Source organism: Protopterus annectens, chromosome 17.part0 (genome assembly GCF_019279795.1).
Source record: "Protopterus annectens isolate FY-2018-M chromosome 17.part0, PAN1.0, whole genome shotgun sequence".
Taxonomy (NCBI): Eukaryota; Metazoa; Chordata; order Ceratodontiformes; family Protopteridae; genus Protopterus; species Protopterus annectens.
Genome location: NC_056751.1, coordinates 509,254,669 through 509,277,591, shown reverse-complemented (window position 1 = coordinate 509,277,591; position 22,923 = coordinate 509,254,669). Strand labels below are relative to the sequence as shown.

General features: G+C 41.4%; 1 protein-coding gene across 1 annotated transcript in view; it reads left to right on the top strand.

Annotated features, from left to right (window-relative positions):
* Nucleotides 1-22,923, top strand: part of TBC1D17 (TBC1 domain family member 17) — a 1,580,308-nt gene that overhangs the window by 1,470,685 nt on the left and 86,700 nt on the right. Inside the window, exon 16 of the mRNA XM_044059599.1 lies at nucleotides 22,143-22,229. Within this exon, the coding sequence (XP_043915534.1) occupies nucleotides 22,143-22,229 (87 nt within the window). The remainder of the gene's footprint in view (nucleotides 1-22,142; nucleotides 22,230-22,923) is intronic.

Here is a 22,923-nt window from a genome sequence, read left to right as displayed (position 1 = left end):
GTCTCACCACCTGAGCGTTCTCAGATTCATGGTGTTTCCATACCTAGATGACTGGCTCCTCGCTGCCCCAACCAGACATCTCCTCGAAAAAGCCAGAGACTGCATGTGACATATGGCTCCTGTAAGACCTAAAAGCTGTGGTATGGCCGGAGATTGGGCTATCCTTGGCAGGAGATCCCTTAGGTGAAGAACACTACAACAATGAAGAGAAGGACATCTACTGTTAATAAGATTTTATACAATTGTACTTTTTGCCAGTGTTTGTGTTGCTAGAGTGAAAAGCTGCGCAATAATGGTATATTTATCATGGATATTTGGGCTCAGTGTAGCATCATTTTGGAATGTTCTTTCAGACAACTTAGCTTTGAAATTCTCTGAGTCTAGCACCTCATTATTGAATAATTCCAAGTACAAGTAAGTCGTGTTAAGATGTGCTGTGTCTATAAAGACAAAAAATGGAATGTATTATTTCAAGTAGTATCAGTTCGGTATCATATTGAGGAATCCTTTGTGCAGACTAGTAGGCATGAGTCAGGAAATTTATGCATTCAGAGAGAGTGATTTCCACAGTCACAGTGATAAATTGCATAACCGCAGTGACACTGATCCACATGTAACAGCAGTGATTTACAGATTCATGTAGTGCAGAGTGTAAAGCCTCGAGAAAAGAATGTAGTATGCAGTAATGTGGTATCATAAAGCACATTCATACATTTATTAGACAATGGAAAATACAGTGGTGTATTAGTTTCAACTGCAGAGACGTTAGGTTTTTCAACATCCTGAAAATGTCTTAGAGCTGCAGTTATTGAATAATGTGATGTAACAAGATGGCTAGTTGAGAAGGTAAAAGTTCCATTACCATTTCTTGTGCAGTTCACCTGTTGCATCAAAATTCATGAATCACAGGGACTGATTTTCAAACCTAGAAAAGTGATTTTGCCAAACCAGCTAAGTAATCTTATGTTAGGAAAAATATATGATGCACATTTGGAATTGTTAAGGGTAAATAGTGGGCACATGACATTACAATTTGTCTAGAAATGTCCAGAGATTGAATTGATGGTGAAACATGTCAGCATCTCGTATTTGTCGAGTTCTGTTTTACGGACCCTGAGGTCTTCAAGCTAAAAGAACTCCTCACCAACTATCATAACCTGCTGAAATCATTTTTTTTCTCAACCTGATATTTTTGATATACTCATCACATGTAGAGATATACAGTTTGTAAGTCAAGAATGCATCAGAGCATCAACAACATGCCCTCAGACAAATGGGCAAGAGTTGAGAAGGTCATTTTGTTTCAGATAGCCCAAAGTAGGATGGTAATGTTGCATTTCTCAAATGCAGAATGTCTGCTTCAAACCATAAGATATTCACCTTCACATCTGCTGATGGTGAGGAGACTAAGATGACAGCATCTTCTGTTCTACTTCAGACAGAATAAATATCAGATGGCCTACACACTGCATGGCAATCTGTTCAAAAGAAACAGGAGTACTGTTATGATAGACTAGCTAAGACATCACAACAACCTTGCAGAAGTGTATATGAAGTTTAGTTCTGATGCTTTGAAAGTTTAGTATGCATATATTGCGGTTTACTATGGTATGGCTGAACCGGACCCCATCGAATGATGGGATCGTCAACCCACATATGCGAAAATGACAGTGTCAAATTCTTACATTGTCAAAATATGATTTTTCGACCTTGAAATGAGCTTTAACATGGGTCGAGATAAGGGCAAGAGTCATACTTCGACAATGTGGGTTCAACATTGTCGTTTTTCGGCCTCCAGTCTTCGACTGAAGTGGGTTCGACTGAACTCACTTCGACCTTACCATAGTAAACATATATTGCTGACAGTTATTTAATCTGCAAAGTGATGACAAGTCATATAACACTTCTTCCAGTGGAAGCCAAGTAAAATAAAGAATTTCAGACTGTAGAGATATGTTTATGATTTTATGTGGAGTGAGTTTGCCTAATTAACAAAAAGATCCCTTTCACTGACAGACTGCCTCAGTCCCCCCGCACTTATAGCCACATTTTTGGAATATATACACCACAGCTGTCTGATTGTGATCAGCCAAAACATGACTACAATACTGTATTTGAACTTTTCACAGAAACATAAGGTCTGTGACTATTTAACTCTGAACAATAGCTGGAATATAGAATATTTCAGTATCCCCCTGTTGTATTCACTTTGTTGACTTTGTCAACCTCATGTTGCCTCACAGCTAGACCGTCTCCAGTTTAGTTCTGAGATGAGATGGCTTCTATGAGGGATCCTGTATTTTCTCCCTTTTATTCACTTGGGTTTTCTGCAGGAGCTCTAGATTGTCCATAGGTCTTTGTGTTATGGAATAAAACCCTGGCAGTCTACTTCCTTTTCACCTCTTGCCTTGTAAACTCCTTAGATGGCATAGACTATTCATTGGGTCATTGTAGGAATCAGCTGTGACTTGTCAGCATTAATGGCTGAACACCTCAGATGTTTGATTATCAAATAATTTGCCATAGTAATGTATTTCAGCTTGTTTCTCCAAAGCATACACATCAGACAGCCAACCCAGATCAGTCACTATTTAACTGTAATCATATGGCAACAGAGGTCTGCCACTGTCCTCTACAGACGGTCTCCTTATCTACCAATTCTAACAACTGTATAGATTGTGCACACATTAGATTTCTGGTTGTGATCAAATTGATTAAAAATAATGCATTCAGTAATGTATTTTAATGTGTATAACATCAATATTCACTAACTGTGCTGAGACAAATCAAATCAGCAAGTAGCTAAAATCAGTCACTTTCACCCACATCATGCATCTGTGCTTATTCTTTATATTCATTTTGCTGTGTGCTCCTCAAATGTCTGTTTATTATACATATTTGTCAACAGTAATACATTTGGGCGGCCACGGTGGTGCAGTGGTTAGCATTGTTGCCTCACAGCAAGAGGTTCTCCGGTTCGATCCTCGGCTGGGGTGCCTTCTGTGCGGAGTCTGCATGTCCTCCCTGTGGTCGGTTGTGTTTCCTCCGGGTGCTCCAGTTTCCTCCCACATCCCAAAGACATGCTGCAGGTGGATTGGACACACTAAATTGGCCGTAGGTGTGAGTGTGTGTGTGCCTTCTGTGGAAGGTTGGGCACCGGGCTGGCAACTCGACACTGTAAAACTCCACTGCCAATCATGAGCGGACAGGTGATCCGCTGTGGCGACCACTAACCGGGAAAAGCTGAAAGAAGAAGACGTCAACAGTAATTCATTTAACTTGATACACTGAAATTTACACTAGGTCTGCAAAGCCAGTTCCATGACTGTTCATCTGTGATGGAATGATAATGGTATTCTTCCAAAGACTGCCTCTACACCCACCAACTACTGCAGCTTTATTGACTGCATAAATTTCAGATGTCTGACTGTAAGCAAATGAAAAACAATGTGAAAAATAAAAAAGTGATCAAAATAATTGTATTTCGACTGTCAGAAACACACAGTGTAGTCTATTGCAGCCCCCCCCCCCAAACACACAGATAAGTTGCTTTCATACACAGCCTGCCTGCCCACCACCCACATACAAAACATTTTCTGAGTGCACGTTTGTTGTCTGATTATGAAAAAAATGAAAAAGCTTAATGGCAACTGTAGTGTGCTTCAGCTTGCTGCACACGAAGATATACTTGCTTTATTCCTCCTTCCAGAATATAGCCTTCATATGTGTATTTGCTTTCTCATACCGGTTACCTCCCTTGATTACCTCCAGTGTGTGATTACAAAGAAAATTAAATAAATAATGGCTGCAGTAATGGCCAAGTTGCTTCTATCAGTCACATTTAAGCCCTCTCCGTCCCGAACCCTGATTACTGTAGCAAGTAATTCAATAAAACAAAAAAAGAATGGATTGCTTCTGTGGCCAGCATGCACTGTTACTGCTCATATGCATATCTAGTGCCTTGCTAGCATTTAGAAAAGAGAAAAACAGTGTACCTGAACATTGCAAGCATCTGCTCTTGTTAATATCTCAGGTAAGTGCTCACATTTGTTATGGACTCTAGTTTTCTGGTTGCCTAATGCTGGTTGTGGCTGTATTGGTTGGTTGGCTCTGACTGCACACTATTGAGGTCCTTGATAAAGTTAAGTTTCATAACAGTGTTCGCCAGTGGGGCTCCTTCAGTCTAGTTTTGACACAGCCTCTGTGAGGTGGCCTTTGACTGAAAGTGTTTTAGTTGCACAGGATTCTTCAACTGTCCCAGGTGTGATACCAACACTCAGGCTAGTTGTTGGGATCTTTTTAGAAATAAGAAGGATTTGATTTTCTGAGCAGTATTCACTTTCAAATTTCCCCATACTTTCCAAAGTACACACATTTTGCCCCCCCCCCCTTTTTCTGTATGGGCTAATTTACATAATCTTTATCAGACTTTTTTGAAAACATAAATGCGTATCTCATAAGATTTTTTGATGACTCTGCATTGACGTTCTTATAGATGCACCCAAGGTATCATATTAGATATCTGTTGTCTTACTGTTCTGCAAATATACAGAGATCAGTATATTTTTTTTGGTTTTATAATTTGCACTCTGATTCCTCACATCTCTGTTGAAACTGTCTTCCCCACCCCCCCTCATTTTGGTTTCTATAGCTTGTGTGTTGTTAACTCAAGGTTCCCCTAATTTGACTTAATAGCAGCAGCATGCATTTAAAGTGGAACCTGTGTGTTGAGAGACAGCCTTACAAGACTATCTGCAAATAAATAGAGCTGAGTATATTTTTCTGTATTATTCTGTATTATAGAGCTAAATTGTTGCTTAGATATCTGTTGTCTTACTGTTCTGCAAATATACAGAGATCGGTATATATTTTTTTGGTTTTATAATTTGCACTCTGATTCCTCACATCTCTGTTGAAACTCCCCCCCCCCCGTTCTTTGTTGTAGTTTAAATTTGGTGGCTTTTGCAGTGCCCGCCCCACTGTAGATTTGATCTAGGACACTCCCCCAGTCCCATCTCTTCACCGCATTCTACCTAATAAACCCTTTCTGCACTTGCTTTTAGTCCTGTTTTAATTTAATTACATTTTTTCAAACTGTGTGTGGACTAATATTGCTACATACTCAAGTGTGCCAGCTTGCACTGCATGTGAATTGTTTTTACTACTGTTTTTGCTACTTTTCTGTAAAAAATAATTGTAAGCTTGTTTCCTACCTTTCCTGTAATTAGTGTTCCAGATACAGATTTGCTGTATCCAGGACTATTTGTAAGCTTCTGAGCCCCCCAAGCCTTTCTGTGTTGGAGGGAAACCTTCTAGCTTATCAGTGGGAGTAGTAAGCACTAGGTAACCTGTCTACCACATAAGGAGTGGTTCTGGCCCAGAATTTGTAGTTATTGGCCGTTTGGGCAGTCTTCCATCTCTCTCAACTTTCTGATTTGAAGGCCTGCATTTGCACTTGTTTCTGTCCTGTAACTCCTGGGCCCATCTCATTTGCTCACTCAAAAAAATCTGCCTTTACTGTATTTGTGTTTCTTCCTACTTTATTTTGCTTTTAAGGCCATCTTAAAAGTACTCAGTTGTATTTATTACTGCTTGGTGTAACTCATTCTAAGCCTTTTAGTTTAAGCACTTGGGCTTCAGACCAGTTGTTTTACATTAGGAAGGTTTGTGGCCTGCACTGTGGTGGCAGGACAGGTAGCTTACATCCTTCTAAGTTGGGAACTGCTGATTGAGGGCTCAGTGTCTGTTATTCTAAAAGTGTATTAATTCTGGTTTAAGCACTTGGGCTTCAGGCCAGTTATTTTACATTAAAAGGGTTCGTGGTCTGCACTCTTGTTAGAGGAGAGGCTGGACTCTGCCCTTCTGAGCTGGGAATTTCTGGTTAAAGGCTTATAGTGCCTGCATATTTGAACTGTTTCTTACTGAAATTGGTACACCTTGTTTGCTGTAGCATAGACTAGATCCAGGCCTGCTGAATCTAGCTTTGTTTGTATGCTTGTTGTTTCCCTGAAACGCTAATTCCACCTAAAACGTGGCTTTTCAGCGTTTCTGTGGATCCCTAGTGATATCTGCATTGCTTACTGTACTTATTTCCTTGTTTCACTTGAAAGAAAGTTACTGTTTGTCGTTTTTGCATTTAAGTTACCTGTAACGCATTGCATTTAAGTTACCTGGCACTTGCTCACTAAAGCAATTATATAAGTCAGCACTAAAAAATTAAAAGCACTACACCCTCACAAACTCCCCTTGAGTACCTTGTTCCCCATTGGCCCTTTTTTCAATTATAAAGGAATTCCCAATACTATTCTAGCATGTCCAAAAGTCAGTTGTCAATCTCCTCTCCAGTCCAGCTGGTGAATCTGGGAATCTTGAGGCAATATTACAACTGCCTCATGTACACAGACAACCCTCTCCTCCTCCCAACAAATTCCAACACGTGAGAGATGCAACCATATAGCCATACTGGAGGCTAAGCTCTCTCAACTCAGTACTGGCGAAACCAGTCAGGAGGAGAAGGAAACCACACTCACTACAATTCCAGTCTCACATAGACCTACCACGACAGCAAACCAAACACATAAACACACAAAAACATACTCGGAGGCTTTAAATAAAAATCTGCCTAAGCAGCAGAGACCTCCAAAGCAGACACCCAAGCAACCGCTACTCCAAAACAAAACACGTGCAACACATAGCTCACAAAGCCAGTGTGCCGAACAGTCACAGCCCTTAAGGCTAAACAACACACCTGATACACTTGTAATAGGTGACTCTATTGTCAGGCACACTGATGTCCCGCTCACCAGGCTGAACAAGGAGAAGGTCACGGTGAGCTGGCTGTTGGGCGCTAGGATCCGCCACATAACACAAGCACTCAGGTCACTCCAAGGCAAGTACAAATATGACTCCGTCATTGTCCATGCTGGTGTGAATGACCTGAGACGTACCTCCCTGGACTACATGAAAAGAGACATAGAGGAGCTCTCTGAGCATGTAGCCCAGGCCGGTATGACCCTAACCTTGAGTAGCATCTTACTCTCACCAAGAATGATGCCACAATATGAAGACAAGATGATCAATTTCAACAATTGGCTTAAGGATTGGTGTCATTCCAAGGGGATCCAATGCCTGTCAGCCTGGGATGACATGCTCGACAAGCCACGATGCTTTGCTACAGACGGCTTGCACCTCTCACCTGTGGGCTTTCAAATATTGGCAAAGGCTCTTGCTACCCCCATAGTGCCTTTTTTAGGCAAGGCTCAAAAGACAAACCCACCTCATAGGTATCACAAGGGATATGAAACTAAGAGTAATGCTACTCAACGCCAGAAGTCTAAACCTCAAGATGCACGCACTCGAAACTCTCCTTGGCATGGAGAACATCAATATCTGTGCAGTAACAGAAACCTGGTTCAAGGCTTCCGAGAGCACCCCAGCACTACCAGGTTATACCTCATACCATGCTTTTTGGCCCCAAAACTTGGACCGAACCACAAAAGGAGGGGGAGTATCAATATTCGTCAAAGATACCCACACTTCCAGGTTGGTGGCACAGCACGAAACATCAGAGACTATCCATGTGCATCTAACAGTGGGTAAAACTGCCTTCCAGTTTATAGCCTGCTACAGACCACCCTCCCAAACCCAGGAACCCCACTCTGCTTTCCTGAGAACACTGGAAAATATGAAGTTCTCTCCAAACACCATTATATTGGGCGACTTCAACTACCCAAACATAGACTGGGAGCATTACTCTAGCTCCAACACCCTAGCCCAAAGGTTCCTAGAATTTATAAACTCAGATGCTATGGAACAACTTGTTACCACTCCCACAAGAGGGGAAAACATACTGGACCTGATCATCACCAACATGGGGACTCTATGCTCCAGACTAGAAGTGTATCCCTCACTGGTAAGATCAGACCATAAACTAATCTCACTGGATATTCACATCCCGACTCCACCCCCTGCCCTGAAAACCACAATGAAAAACTTCTCTAAAGCAAATTTCACACTCCTCAAAACCGAGGTGGAATCCTTCAAAGCCCCCGGGCCTGTGGAAAATACGGCCCAGACCACAGAATCCTTTATAAACGCATTCTATGAACACCTTCAGGAATGCATGGATCATGCAATCCCAAATAAAACCAAGACCCAATCCTCCAAAGGCAGACGTCCTGTCTGGTGGACCCCAGCCATTAACAAACTATATAATAGAAGGAGGAAGCTACTACATGATAGAGCAAAATCCCAAAAAGGGAAGGCATCTCTGATCAGTATTAGCAAAAAACTACGGGCACTCATAAAATCGTCTAAGGCCAGCTTCGAGAGAAAAATTGCACAGGACACTAAGGATAATCACAAGGCTTTCTTTAGTTATGTTAGGAACCTGGGTGGGAATTCCCAGATATGCTCAGAATTAGTCCAAAATGACAAAAAATACACCGAACCCACAGACATTGCCAACATCCTAGCTGACAGGTTCAGCGCAAACTTCTCCCCAACAAAAGGGCAAATATCTATCCCAGCAGAGTGCTGCCCCCCTGACATCTCAGATGCTCAGGTAAGAGCTGCCCTTTCCAAAGCAAAAAACACAGCATCAATGGGACCAGACGGTGTCCCGGGCTGCGTCCTACATGAACTCCAAGAAGAGCTAAACCCAAACATAAAACTACTGTTCAATCTCAGCCTTACTACAGGATATGTACCCAAAGAGTGGCGTACAGCAACAGTGGTCCCTCTCCACAAAGGTGGTGCCTCAGCGGATCCTGGAAACTATTGCCCCATAAGCCTGACTAGCTTGGTCTGCAAAGCAATGGAAAGGATCATCATGGACCTCATAAATAAAGATATTGGGGACCTACAGACACTGGATCCTACCCAGTTCAGCTTTGTTAAGGGCAGATCCTGCCTCTTAAACCTGGTTGATTTCTTTGAAACAGTCACCAAGGCCATTGACGAGGGGAAGGTGGTCCACACAGCCTTACCTGGATCTCGCAAAAGCCTTCAATACAATACCCCACTCGGGCATTATAGATAAGCTCACCAGCTTAAATATAAACCCCTATGTCACTAGATGGGTTGCAAACTGGCTCAAGGACAGAACCCACATGGTTAGAATTGCTGGAGCCATGTCAGACTCCAAACCAGTTACAAGTGGCGTCCCACAAGGCTCAATCCTGGGACCTCTCTTGTTCGATATATATTTCTCGGAGGTACAGGCCAACACGGAAGGACTGTGGCTGACCAAGTTCGCAGATGACTGCAAACTGGGTGCCATAATCGACTCTCCAGCCGACACAAGTATCCTCCAAAAGGGCCTCATAGAAACAAACAACTGGTGCCAGAGCCATGGCCTCAAGCTAAACGCCAAAAAGTGTATAGTCATCCCCTTTGGCAAAAACAAAGTTCCCACAAATTACCACATAGGTGGTAATCCATTAAGTACAGAAGAAGTAATTAGAGACCTGGGGACCCAAGTTGATAGCAATCTCTCATTTGACAACCACGTGGCTAAAGTGGTTAGAAAAACATTTTATATAGCCCACCTAATCATGAAGGGATTCACATCTAGATCAGGGGAGGTCATTGTGCCTCTTTACTCATAACTCATCAGGCCCATAATTGAGTACAATGCCCCTTTTGGGATGTACCTTACCAGACACCTGCAGCAACTGGAAAGACCCCAAAAGTACCTCACCAAGAGAATCAAAGGGCTCAAACAGATGCCATATGCTGCCCGGTTAAAGAAACTCCAGCTCTACTCAGTGGCATACCGCTTGCTCAGAGGCGATCTGTGCCTGACATATAAAGCCATGTCCAACCCGGAATTAGTGGACATGCTGCACCTCAGAAAATCCAAATCCCATCGAGCTACGCACTCGAGAGACTTGAACCTCAGCACTGAAATTAATAGGACATGCTGGAGGGACAGATTCATAACCCAGAGGCTCCCTTCACTCTGGAATAAAATCCCAGTCCAGGTTAGGCAGAGTCCCTCATTGACTCTCTTCAGGAGGAATCTTGATGAGGGGATGGGAGATCGTAGGTTTACCCCGGGTATCACTTCTGTGTCGCTGTTAGACAGAGGCACAGTATACTAACCTCAAAAAAGGGCATAGCAAAATTAATTTAAAATGGGTGGCGAAAGCCAAACACATTCTGGCTAGGCTTATAAATGCCCTAGGGCAGATAGCCTAGTATGAACCTATGAACCTATTACTAAAAACATTCTGAAGTTATAAGAACAAGACTTGGATAAATAATTTATGGCTTTGAAATGGAGATTTATACATAGGGATTGTGATGTAGAATCAGTACTAAAGCAGGTGCATGAGACTCCCAGAGAAATATTACTGACTTTGAAAGATTAGAATATCTGTATTTACATCAGAGAATTTGATTAGATCCATAACTTCTTATGGATCTAATCTTAATAAGATTAGGCGGTAACATTTAGCTTATTTTATTACAATATTTTTTTTTGGTAGCATGTTGTTTGACTTATGCAGTTCGTGCAATTCAGCTATAGGAGGGAGTAAATCTTAACTACTTTGCACTCATAAGAAGGTTGTTCTATTATGTGACAAAAACACATGCATTGATTTTGGTAGTCCTTTTAGTCACTGTAATATATGTTCTCATATTTAGCAGTCCAGACTATTTTCTACAAAGAACACACACAAAACTTTAAATAGTAGACATCACATTAATTGCAACACACCCTAGATTGTTTGTCTGTTTCTATTGTGCCTTTTACATAGGGCAAAATTCTCCCCTTTTTAAATTTTACATCCAGGGCTACTTGAATGGTATGCATTGTAAGAGACATACTGACACAGTTTGTGAACAGTGGACTATTCTTTCTACTGCCCTGTTTATGGACATTGATTATTGTAATTGGAAAGCTTATTCAAATGTTGTGCCACATATTTTAAATCATAAAGAACAGTGATGGATTGTGAACTTGGGAGCTTTGTTTCCTCCAGAATTCAGTGATGCTTATTAAATGATTTAATCGAAATTTGCTTATGTTTCTGTGTAGTCTCATTCGCAGTCATTTTATTTTGTTGATATCTTTGGATACTTTATCACATGAGTGACAGTCATTGTATCGATTGATATCACATGACTAATTTGAGGAATTATTTAAATCTGGTTTGTTGTAATAACCACTAGATAAATTGACAGATCCTTTTAGGGGAAACTGTTTATATTATTTTTGATCTTAAATAAGTATTTGTTAAAGACATTTCACTGATGATTTCACTACCTTTTTGTCATGTGGGTTGTTCATGTCCTAAGTATGGTAAGTGCAAGTTAGGAATTGCACGAATTGGGAGGATTGCAGTCTGACTTCATACCAGAAGACTTGTTTTATAATTATTGCTTTATCATTGTATGTCTGAAAACTGTGTCACCAAAATATGCTACTTAAAATGAAAAGATAAGAGGAGAGGGGAGAGGGGAGTAGGTATGGATGCCAGTGTGATGAAACATTAGAATATGTGCATTTTTTTTCTTGTGGTAAAGTTACAGTTTTGGGGGGTATAGTTTATCTAGGCTTTCTCAGTTTTTTAATCTCGTCTTACTTTAATAGATGTTTTATTTGGATGCTACTCTTCTCTGTGGTGACATTATCATTTGAATTTTGATAAGCATGTTGTGAGAGGAGCATGATCTTCTCTACACATATATTGTACAGTAAAGTATGTGTGGTAAATCGTGCAGTTTCTAAAATTCACTGATGTGTTGTGTCCTTAATGTCATCGGTAAGATTTGTTTTGATTTTGCATTTTTCCTAATGCTCTACTTGCTTTTTTGTGATACTTTTTATTAATTTGTTTTTAAAGATTGATTTGAATTTGTCACATTTGTTATTCTTTTAATAGAAATTCTCTATTCATTGATAAATGTTGGTGGGATCTTTTACATTCAAATGAACTACCACCAACCCAGCTGTAGAATCTTTATAGCTCACCTCTACCGTCATCACCTCAGATGGGGACATTTGTTTAGTGGCTCATCTAAACAACATACTCAACAATACAGCACTCCCCTAATGTTGCAGTGCAGTGTTAATATTGGAAAATGAATCCAAACACCTGTTGTAGGAATAAAAATAGAACTCACAGCCTTCTGATCTTGCAGTGTCAAAGACAAATGTGTGACCGGTTGCTGACACTGGCTGAGCCATCACTGTAGAGATCTTGGCAGACCCAGAAGTTACTTCTCAAAAGAGCTTTAGAGGCTGTTCTGGAAAGCATTTGTTCCATTCTGGACCTCAGTGACTGCAATGAGCAAATCTTGTATGTCAGGTTCTAAATTGTTATTCTTCAGGAGGTCATGCTGCTGCTGGCTTTAAGGCTGGGTGTCTGGAGGTTATTGCTGGACATGATAGATTCTTTGTCTTCACTTTTCTCTGAATGCACACTGCTTTCTGCACAGAATGCTTCTGTTTGGTCTGTGTTCTATATCAAAAGTGTTTACCAATGTTATAGCTATTATGGTGGATGTCTTCCAGATGTAGGACCTTCATGTATTCTAGATGACTGGCTCTCATGGTGTCTGTTTTGTGAAACGTTTTGGTCGCACTTCTGGAAGTAGGCACTCAAATGGCTATGTGCTTTGGGTGGGGTCTTCATAAACTAGGAGAGATCCTGTCTGATGCCATTTCAGACTGTCGCCCTCATCTGCAAGGAGCTATAAGCTTTCCAATTGTGGTTGTCTTTGCTCACAGATATGACCAAGTAATTCATGTCATTGACAGCCTGAATGAGGCTGCAGCTCAGATTTTTGGTAGGCAGTATGATTGTTACAGTTTCCATTATGCCTTTTGAGTAACAGTATATATATATATATATTTATATATATATATATATATATATATATATATATATATATATATATATATATATATGTTATGTGTTGTAGTGAGCAGAGAGGTGTTTGTATCTACAGTTATCCAGTCACTGCATGCTTACAGATCTGCTTCTGGTGCTGAATCCATGTTGCTGGACCTTCGAGTGACAGACTGAGCCCATTGATCTTAATACAGGTCTTCTCTTCTTACAGCCTGAACCTGTTGAAGGTTTTGATGATGCATGGTTCACCAGAATGTTGGAAAGCCGTCTGCTCCTTCAAGAAAAGTGGTCCTCCTTAGCAAACAGGATTCCCTGTAAACCCACCATAAACCAGTTTGAGATTTATTGAGAATTGCAAGTCCTGTCTAATGATAGTATATTGGGAGTAGTTCAATGCACAGATTGACCTGTTTGCTGTTCTGGAAAATGGTAGTAGTACAGGTGTTTGGATTTGGATCACAAAACTTAGAGAAGAAAGATTAAAGCTGATCTTTGTCAGTGCTGGTGACAGAGAAGGGGGCACTGTCATGTCCTTTGCAGTACAGGAAATCTCCACAGCGCAAATCAAAAGAATGTCCCATTACTCGAATTATAGCTGACACCACCTCAGGATCAGATACTTTCATCAAGCATTATTGTATGGACTGTGACTCCAGCAGTCAAATCTCCTGTAATTCTTTGATGCTTCATGACCCATCTTTTATCTTTTGTCTGTAATCTTGCTGTTAGTCTTCTGTCTTATTGTTTTAGATTATTCCCAGACATGGACCCAAAAGAAGGATCCCCAATATTAGATTTAACAAAACACAAGCCTCTTAGCTTCCCTTAAGGACTCCTCTCAAAACTATTGTAAGAACAAATCCAAAAACAAGTGAAACAGAGTCCAAACTGGCCATAATCTTTTATTATAAAACGTAAGCGCTTTCAGGTTAAAAAACCCTTCATCAGACAAACTTCACATAACCATGACAGTCTTTAAATATTAAAACATTTCTAAAAGCAACCAATTACTTACTGTACTTGACCCACCTTTTCTTTAAGGCTGGTGTTAAAGGTACAGAACTATTTAATCCAGGTCGGTTGTCAGCAGCCAACTGTATGATCCATATTAACTCTGCATACTCTGTACCATTGACAGTGCCCCCCCTTTCATCTGTGCAACATGCAGAACCATAAAAACAAAAGTATGATCTGGAAAGCTAGAAACATGATGGTACAATGCATTATGTTTATCCTTCTGTCTAATAGATGACAAATGGTGCAATATTCTTGTTTTTAACTTACAATTAGTTTTTCCAACATAAAAACTCGGACATGACTTGCAGCATGCCAAGTAAACCACATTCTCTGTATGGCAATCTGCATAAAACTCCATGTGTATTTTTTGTTTGTAACAGGCTGTATAAAATAATTTAAACCATTCACATTTGAACATGCTTTACAGTGCCTACAGGGAAAAGTCCCTGATGTCCTTCATGGATGCATCTGCAGTCATAACAACTGGGTTGTCCTGTCGTCAGGCAGCCCTTCAGTCGGCCGGATTCCAAAGTCCGGGTCCGGCTTCGGCTGATGTCGCACTTCACCCGACGTCATCTCTGTTGGTCTTCGGGTATAAAAGCATCAGCCGACGCCATTTTCTTCAGTCTTTCTTGCCGCGTGGCGCCCGAAGCAGAAGCTGTTCGCAAGTGCCGGTCGGTCGGATCCAGAGATTACTTCTACCGAATACTACTTCGAAGACTTCTAAAGCTAAGTATCCCGTTGGGGACTCTTTCTTGCCTCAGCCGATGTCAGAAAAAGTTAATAATTGTTTAACCTGTGGGAAACAAATACCTCATAAAGATTTCCACTCTTACTGCCTGCCTTGCTTAGGCCCAGCCCACGACGTAGCAGCCTGTTCGTCCTGTGCTTCTTTCAACCGACGAACGCTTAGACGTTGGTCGGAGTTTGCAGAACAGTTTTTCGGTTCTGATTTTGCGTACATTATGCCGTCGGATCCTCCGACTACGCATTCTGCCAAAAACGCAAAGAAAAAGACCGACACTCGCGGTCCGCGGTTTCGGCCGAAACCATGGTTAAGCAAACCGCGAGTGTCTCGGTTTCGGCCGAAACCGAGAAAACTGATCAAAATACAGCTGAATCTATCTCTACAACTGAGGTCCCTGCTAACACTCTTGAATCGGCCTCAGAAATTTTACCCACTACGGTGCTTACCACTGACTTATCAGACACCATTCCCTTGGATGTCTCTACCCCAGCACGTGGTGCTGCTAGGCCTCCAGCAGCCATGTCCATTAAGGCCTTCGCCAGGGCTAAAGCAGCCAAGACTACTAAAACAGTGCCTGTTAAACCCCCCTCAACCAGGCCCTCTTCCAGTTCTCAAATGCTTACTTTGGCAGAAGATTTAATTTCATTAATTAGAGGATCTCAATCTCACCCAGACAGGGCCTCTCAGCCCCCAGAGAAGAGACCTAGGGCAGAGCCCCATGAGCCAGTGTCCTCTGATGATTCTGCTGATGAATCAGACATAACTCACCAGCCAGAGGCTCCTTTCTCCAATTTTGAAGATTCTGATGCTGAAGAATCCATTCCAGCTGCTTCCCCACCAGAAGAATTCTCCTTTGGGGAAACCTTGCATGCCATGCGAGAACAGTTCCAATGGCAGCAACAGGATTTTTCAGACTCCAGGAAAAGACTTAGGACCTTTTTGCACCTTCCACAGCACAGGCCCTTAGCTATACCTCCTGTTCTCTCTGTGGTGGATGATGCTTTCAATGATGTCTGCTCCGCTCCAGATTCTTTACCCCCAGCCCCTGCCAAACCAGACAGATTTTACAGGGTGCCAGATACTCATCACCACCTTTACAAGGCCCCTCTTGCAGACCCCGAAACTATTTCCCAGGGTCCCAAGGCAGTAGCCGCGACCATAGCTTAAAAACCCTGTTCCTTCTGAAAGGGAAGCAAGGTCATTAGGCAGATGGGGTAAAAAGGTTTACACTTCAGCCACTCTCTCAGCTAGAGCTTTAAACTGTCAGTTTCACATGATACAATACCAAGAGTTTATGCTTGATCAGTTAACTAAAAAGCTAACCACTGATGAATCTCTTGATAAGAAATATGTATTAGAAATGGTAAATAACATACAGCAAGTTAGTAACCATTCTTTAAAATGTGGCTATGATGCACTGGAGGCTTCATTTAGATCAGCCATGACTGCCACTGTAATTAGAAGGCATGCATGGCTAAAGGAGCAAGCTTTACCGGATCATGTTAAATCTAAATTGCTAGATGCTCCTATGGATAAAACAAGTTTGTTTGGTACACCTGCCCAGCAGGTTATGAAGAAAATGGAAGAAAAGGCAAAATCAGTCCAGACAGTTAAAGATTTCTTGCAGGTTCAACGCCCAAGGTTTAGCAGGAACTGGCCTGCCAAAAATTGGTCCTTTCCTGACTCCACAAGACCTCAAAGGGGCAGGAATAGACGTTCCAGAGGCAGAAACCAATCCAGAGGAGGTGCCTACAGAGGACGACAGTGGCAAGGTAACAACAGAGGCACAGACTCCACACCTGCCACTACATCAACACAGCCACAGTGACTTAATCCTAAACCCGCCTACCAGGGAACAAATAGCAGCTCCTCTAGGCGGAAAGCTAACCTTATTTTCAAAAACTGGCACCACATAACAAAGGACAAGTGGATTTTACGAACCATAGATCAAGGTTACCGGTTCCACTTCCACACTTTACCAGACAAAGAGGAATGCCAAATCTACCTCCAAATCAAAAGACAGAGGCTCTACAACAGATAATGGAGTTAGCAAACATGAGAGCTGTGGAGAAAGTGCCAACAGCAGAGCAAGGAAAGGGGTTCTACTCCAGACTATTCCTAGTTCCAAGAAAGGAAAAAGTTGGAGACCAATTCTAGACCTGTCCACCCTGAATACTTACATCATTGTCCCAAAATTCAAAATGCTGACCCTACAGCAACTTCTTCCCATGCTGGGCAAGGAGTGTTGGCTGGTAACTCTAGATCTCAAGGAGGCATACCTGCACGTCCCCATTCGACCAATCTGCAGAAGATACCTCAGATTTCTTGCAGGATCAGAGCACTATCAATTCTCAGCATTGCCCTTTGGCTTATCTACTGCGCCCAGAGTATTCACAAAATGCCTGGCATCAGTAATCGCCCATTGCAGACTACAGGAATTCAAATTTATCCATACCTGGACGACTGCCTGATACAAGGAGACAACAAAAGCAAGCTGACAACAGATTTACAAAGGGTCATTTACTTGCTTCAAGCACTGGGATACACAGTCAATTTACAAAAGTCAAGACTGATACCATCCCAGACAAGGACTTTCCTGGGAGCGGAATTGGACACAGTAAGACAAATGGCATTCCTAACTACAGAAAAACAAAAAGAACTCCCTCTTTACTTCTTGACACTAACAAAACTGAACAAGTTAACAGCAAGAAAGGTACTGCAGGCCTTGGGTTTCATGGCATCATGCATAATCTTGGTTCCATTTGCCAGACTACATATGAGAAAACTACAGTGGTACCTAAAGAATTTATGGTCCCAACACAGACACAGCCTAGAAACGGAAATCCCACTAATACCATGCTTAAACCAGGAGTTCCTATGGTGGGCTCAGGCATGCCAGTCAAACCCAGGCCTGCCCTTTCGCAAGGGTCAAGCAAGCCAGACCATCACAACAGATGCTTCAGACCTAGGATGGGGCGATATGCTGGACAAATGCGCATAAGGATTGTGGACACAGGACCAACTTCACCTGCACATCAACCTAAAAGAAATGCTGGCAGTAAAACTGGCAATCCAAAAGTTCAGACCATTTCACAAGGAGTACCACTTGATGATAAGGACAGACAACACCACAGTCATGTGGTACATCAACAAACAGGGAGGCACTCATTCTTACCCCCTATGCAGAATGACTTTGGAGCTGTGGACCCTGGCACTCAGCTACAACATCCAGTTACAGGCAATATTTGTGCCAGGAAAAGAAAACTCTCTAGCAGATATGTTAAGCAGGACCACATCGGATGCCCACGAATGGCAGCTGCACCCGGATATCTTCAAGACCATCTCGAAGAAATGGGGAATGCCTCAGATAGATCTATTCGCATCACCTCTCAATCACCAGCTCAAAAAATTCTGCACAAGGACATTCCACCCACTAGCATGGAAAGTGGACTCGCTCTCCTTCAGCTGGAAAGGCCTAACACCATATGCATTCCCACCTCTTCCCTTGATACACAAAGTACTACTAAAAATCAAGGAGGAACGCCCAAGGATCACCCTGATAGCTCCAAACTGGCCAAGACAGCATTGGTACCCACTGCTGAGGAGCATGTCTCGAACAATATGTGGCCAATTCCTGATGCCTTTGATGCTAACTCAGAACAACTTCAGCACCATGCATCCAAACCTAAAACGCTGCAACTGACTGCATGGAACATCACATAGCAGCTGCTAATACAGAACTTTCACAAAGAGTTAAAGACATTATTCTTGAAGCACGCAGGCCTTCAACTAGAAGGAATTATGCTGGGAAATGGAAAAGGTTTGTCATTTGGAGTTCTGAAAGAGGAAAAGATGTATCAAACATAGATATGCCTAACATTCTGGAGTATCTGGCCGAACTACTTCATTCAGGCCTGTCCTACTCCTCCATCAAGATTCATGCATCAGCTATTTCAGCAGAATACAGCTTTGATCCACCTGTTTTTTCACACCCTTTGCTCAGGCAGTTCCTCAGAGGAATCAAGAATGTAAAACCTCCAAGGAAACCACCATTGCCAGCTTGGGACTTGAACTTTGTGCTAGAAAATTGACACTATCACCTTTTGAACCAGCAGCAACAGCAGACCTACAACACCTGTCATGGAAAACTGCTTTCCTACTGGCAATTACTTCAGCAAGGAGGGTTTCAGAACTACAGGCCTTAATGGCAGTGCAACCCTTTCTAATCTTCCACCAAGATAGAGTGTCCATGAGGACTAATCCTACATTTATGCCTAAGGTGGTATCCAGAGTGTCTTTAAACCAGGCAATCCACCTGCCTACCTTCTTTCCCAACCCACAAAACAGAGGGAAAGAATACTGCATATCTTGGATGTACATAGACAGCTACGCTACTACTTGGACAGAACAAAAATAGCAGAAAGACTGACCAACTTTTGTAGCCTATGCAACAGGAAGGGAAGGAAAAGCTATTTCCAAACAGACAATCTCCAAATGGATAGGAAATTGCATACGATTCTGTTACTCCTTCCATGGAAAGCCAATTCCACAGAACATAAGACCTCATTCTACAAGGGCAACAGCCACTACCACAGCCTTCTTACGAGGAGTGGCTACCAAAGACATTATTGAGGCGGCTACTTGGACCTCCGTGCATACATTTGCCAAGCATTATAATTTACCTCTATATTCCAGATCCCGAGCAGGGTTTGCCACTGCTGTTCTGCAAGGGATCCTAAACACACCATAATTTACTTTTATCCTCCTCCCTAGTTGGCTATGGTATTCTACCCAGTTGTTATGACTGCAGATGCATCCATGAAGGACATAGTACAGTTTTGTACCTACCATAAATGTAGATGTCCAAATTGGATAGCATCTGCAGTCAGGATTACCCTCCCTCCTTCCCCTCTGTGGTACTCCTAGGGTGTTTACCCTTCTAATAGCTAGCTAGTGGGGATTTCTTTCATGGTGTATTTGTTTGTATTTATGTACATACATGCTTATTTTTGTGTTTACCTCTATCTTTTGGAAACATTGGCATCTATCCAAAATTTTTAGCCTTCTATAGGGCTTCTGGCATCTGGGGCAAGAAACACTGAAGAAAATGGCGTCGGCTGATGCTTTTATACCCGAAGACCAACAGAGATGACGTCGGGTGAAGTGCGACATCAGCCGAAGCCGGACCCGGACTTTGGAATCCGGCCGACTGAAGGGCTGCCTGACGACAGGATAACCCAGTTGTTATGACTGCAGATGCTATCCAATTCGGACATCTACATTTATGGTAGGTACAAAACTGTACTTTCTCATGTCTGCAGAGGAAACACTGTTAGCCTTCTTCGTATTTTTCAAACCAAGTTCTATGCATAACTTGTCTTTTATATTACTATTTCACTTGAAGGTAAATCTAGGTTTCTCATCTAAAATATCCTTCAAGTGATTGACACTTCTTAGTATCTTCCAGTTTTGCTTAATAATATCACATATCCCATATCCCATAAGCATTATAACTTAGCATTACCTTGGGTTTGTTGTCATACTTATTAGATAGCTTCAACTTATCTCACTGCTGTTCTGTATTATCAGAAAGCCATGTTCTAGCCCTGGCTTCCCTGTTGGATATTATACTGTTCTTATTTTTTTCTAAATTTTCCTTGGAGTAACTCTTTTCCTTAAGATAAAAGAAAAAACTCCCTCACTACCAAAGGTGAATCTTAAAATTATTACAACAAGAAAAGTAGGTTAAGATTCACCACCAATGGCACTCCTTTGCATTTAAAGTATTGGAGGTTATTTATCCAAATAAGAGAAAAGGAGACATTTGCAACCTCATGGAACAACGAGAAACCAAATGGATAGTGAATATGAGAACAGATCACTTGTCAGGGTTAAATGCCGTAGTTCCATTGAAACCTATATTAAAGGCAAGGAGACCTAGGATAGGTCCTTAAAGAAAGGTGTGTCTGCAATTTTTGAGCCCGTTTACTGAAGCAAGAGGTGTGACACTTTTTGAAGATTCCTATTGGTTAAGAGACATAGGAGTATTCAAAACACTGAACACAACTGATATACTTTCTTCTTGATTATTGCATCTATAAAAGGTTCTTTTAGTTACCACCCATATAACGAACTGATGAAGATTATTTGAAAGTGCTTAACGTTTGAGAGGGACATCCATTTGAGTTTTACTCTAAGCAAATTTTATTTTGAACAGCTGTCACTGATAATAAAAGTGTTTTAAATAGCTGTTTGTTGGTGAATCTTAACCTACTTCTCTTCTTTTCCTTAAGATGTTCATTTAACACATCTATTTCTTTGTGAAACTCTTTGTCTGTGCACAGCTGAGAAACTCTTGCCCTTGCATAATATTATGAAAAGTATGCCTAGGATGCATACTACGTGCATTCAAATAATGATTTCTCCAGCATGATTTCCTATGTAAGGTGATGTTTATCTTACCAGTTACACTTTTATTTAATGTGACATCTAAAAAGGCAATCTAAAATTGCTATGCTCTACTGAGAACCTAAGAAAATCTGTAGTTTTCTCCAGGTAATCAGCAAAGTTTAACAGTTCATGACTGCCCTGTGCCCACAACAAAAAAATATCATCCACAAATCTGGCATAAAAAATTGAAGTCTTCCGTAGATGTTCACACTTAAAAATATATTTATCATCCCAGAAGGCTAACACTAAATTAGCATACGAGTTGGCACAGGGTGTGTCCATGGCAACACCCTGTACCTGCCTATAATGTCTTCCATTACAAAGAAAGATGCTATTTTCAAACATCAGTGCTAGTGCTTTCAGGATTAAAATATTGGTATTCTCATGATATATGTTAACTATATGCAGTACCTCTTTCACTGCCTTTAACCCAAATTCATTTGTGATGACCGTGAACAGACTTGCCAAACTTTAGATTTGAAAAATGTGTTGATGTTAACCATGGACGTCAACAATCTGTGCCAACTCGTATGCTATTTTAGTGTATACATGTACAAATGGAGATGTTTACCTTGTTACTTGTACAATGTATACACATGAAGACTCATGCCATGCTGTATAGACTGACTTTCTTGCACACACACAATTATGTTTTCTGTAATTTTTTGTTTGCTCTCATACATATTCATAAAAGATGTGTAACTTGCACATTTGTCTCTCTACGAGCACATGCCCTGAGGTATATTCAGGCTTTAATATACATGCAGTGTTGAATTCATAAATTTATACATTGGCCTACACCCACATTCTGACTTTAGCAACCTTCCAGCAATGTTCAGTGGTTTGCACTTACCCACAGTGTGAGTACAACACCTGGTATAGATACTAACCACAAGTAGAGCCTTATGTAGACATATCTTTTGTTATGTGTATTGTTTATGATGCTAGTTAAGATGTGTTGCATGATGGAGGATATTAGAAATGCATAGCGAGTTTCAGGATAGTATTTCACAGAACTTTATTTTCCTGTTTCATTTCACTGTTGCTATTCTTGTTCCTTGCAGCATATTAATGAACTGACCATGAAGCTGAACATGGAAGATATTCTTTGTAGGGCAGAAGCAATGTATCATCAGCTGGCTGTTTGTCAGGTGAGAGGGTTTGCATACTGTTTACCTGGTACCCCACTGTAGAATTAAGATCAAGGGCACTGATGTCAGACTCCATAATGTTAGCACCCATGCATGTTTTGTTGTAGAGGATTTAGAGGATTATGTAATGTCTTAAAGTAGAGTGTGGATTAGAGGCATGCTCATACAAAACAAGGTTCATGGAGGGCTAGCAGACCAGACAAGAGACGAGTTTCTTTTGGCAGTCTAAATAGCCTAGGCTCAGGTGCAGTCTGTTGGAGGACCAGCCAAGTTGGTTAGGACAAAATGTTGTTGGAAAGTGTGCTACTTTCAGTGCATATGGTAGATAGGAACAGGAGATGTCAATGAATTATAATGAGAGAATACAACATGTTAGAGTGGTTCTTGTTGTCATACTACAATGGATCAGAAGTGGAGAACAGAGAAGTCCCATCCTGATCTGCACCATCCTAGTTGAATCACTAGATTCCCTTCATGGTAACAGGCTTGCTTTCCTGTCTGATTTCTGCTTCTTTCCTAAGAAGTGCTCATTGATAGGTAGTAAGCATGCATTCCCTGAAAAATTTAAATTCCTACCTTGGTGGTGCACACCCCCAGAGTGTGCCCTTAAAGTGTAGTGTCCATTGGTATAACAGGTGGCAGTAGACTTAAATGTGGGTTGGTGTCATGACTGGGGATATTTTTCTTGGGAAAT